At 75.8% G+C, this 1743-nt stretch overlaps 1 protein-coding gene across 1 annotated transcript in view; it reads left to right on the top strand.

Annotated features, from left to right (window-relative positions):
• AURANDRAFT_72848 (hypothetical protein) overlaps window positions 1-1743 on the top strand; it is a gene marked incomplete at both ends in the record, with an annotated part of 7184 nt that continues 5441 nt past the window's right edge. Inside the window, 2 exons of the mRNA XM_009044551.1 lie at window positions 1-422; window positions 619-1617. Coding sequence (XP_009042799.1) covers window positions 129-422; window positions 619-1617 — 1293 coding nt within the window. The remainder of the gene's footprint in view (window positions 423-618; window positions 1618-1743) is intronic.

Genomic DNA, 1743 nt, shown 5'->3' with positions numbered 1-1743 from the left:
GCGGGCGGCGAGCCATCGCGAAGATCCGCGCCTGCCTCGAGGACGACCGCACGCGGCCGCTCCACGACCGCGTCGCGCTCCTCCTCGTCTACGTCCTGCAGAACCACGCGATCACGTACCGCGGCGTCATGAAGACGAAGACGTCGACGCTCAAGCTCAACTACCTCACGGAGCCGCAGAAGCAGCGCTGGCTCACGGTCAACGCGACGCGGACGCGGCGCGTCGACGTCGAGAGCCGCGCGAACGACGCGGACAAGAAGCGGCCGCGGAGCCGCGAGGGCTCGCCGGCGGGGAGCCGCGCGGCGAGCCCGACGAACGCGGGCGGCGCGGGCAAGAAGCTCGCCGAGGGCATGACCGCCGTCGAGGCCCGGGCGATCCTCGACCGCGCCTTCGACGACCGCGCGCTCGGCGGCGCGCTGCCCGTGGAGATCGGGTAATTCCTAGGACGAGGCTCCGCGCGCAGTAGAAAAGTAGGCCCGTGCACCTCCGACTTCAACCTCAGCTGTTCACTTGCGCGCCGCTGGGAACCAAATACCACAGCGCCGTCGCACGCGCGCGCACTGCTTCACAGCCGCAATCCGTCGCACGCCGCGCGCTGCTACAACCGCAATGGGCCAGAAGCGCGTGCTCGTCGTCGGCTCGGGCTACGTCGCGCAGCACCTCGTCGCGTCGCTGTCGGCGACGGGCGAGTTCGCCGTCTGCTACACGCACCGGCGCGCGGCGGCGCCCTTCGCGGCGCCCCCGGGCGTCGACAGCTGCGCGCTCGACCTGCTCGACGCCGAGTCCTGCGCGGCGGCGCTCTGGGCCCAGCGGCCCGACGTCGTCGTGAACTGCGCGGCCCTGGCGTCGCCGGCGGCCTGCGAGGCGGACGAGGCGCGCGCGGCCGCGACGAACTGCCCGCTCGGCTTCCTGGAGTGCCTCCACGCGTGCTGCCCGGACGCGCTGCTCGTCCACTGCTCCACGGACCTCGTGCTCGCGGGCGTGGACGACGACGGCGCGCCGGCCTACGGCGACGGCGGCGCGTCCGCGCCGCGGGCCGCGGCGCTCGCGGCGGCGGCGAGGCCCGCGACGGCGTACGGGCGCACGAAGCTCGCCTTCGAGGCCGCGCTCGCCGCGGGCTGGCAGCGCGCCGTCGTGTTCCGGTTGTCCAACGTCGTCGGGGCGCCGGCGCCGTTCACGGGCGACGGCAAGTTCGCCCAGTGGGTCGCGGGCGAGCTCCGGAGGGGCGAACCCGTGACGCTCTGGTCCGACGAGGCGCGGAACTTCGTGGACGTGCGCCAGGTCTGCGACGGCGTCGCCGCGGCGGCGCGCCTCTACGGCGTGTCGCGCCAGCCCTGCGACGCGTCGGACGCGCGCGCGCTCGCCGCGGCGGCCCACTCGCCCGCGGAGACCGCGCGCTTCCACGCGAAGGCGCGCGCGCTGCACCCCGCGGTCTTCCTCCACGTCAACTGCGGCGGGCCGGACTGCCTGAGCCGCTATGCCCTCGGCCGGGCCGTCGCCAACACGCTCGGCCTCGACGCGGGCCTCGTCCGCGCGGCGCCGCGGCCGCCCTCCGCGGCGCCGCTCCGCGCGCCGCTCGACTCCTCGGCGTTCGCGGCGCTCCTCCGCGTGCCGCTCGTGCCCGCCGCGGACGCGCTCGCCGCGGCCTTCGCGTCCTAAAAAACACGCGGCGTTTACCCGAAGAGCGCGGCGACGGCCCCCGCGTCCTCGCGCGCGCCGCGCTCCGCCGCGTCGCGGCGCTTC

Source organism: Aureococcus anophagefferens (genome assembly GCF_000186865.1).
Source record: "Aureococcus anophagefferens unplaced genomic scaffold AURANscaffold_422, whole genome shotgun sequence".
Taxonomy (NCBI): Eukaryota; class Pelagophyceae; order Pelagomonadales; family Pelagomonadaceae; genus Aureococcus; species Aureococcus anophagefferens.
Note: the sequence above shows the minus strand (reverse complement) of the source record. Positions and strands in the feature narration are given on the sequence as shown.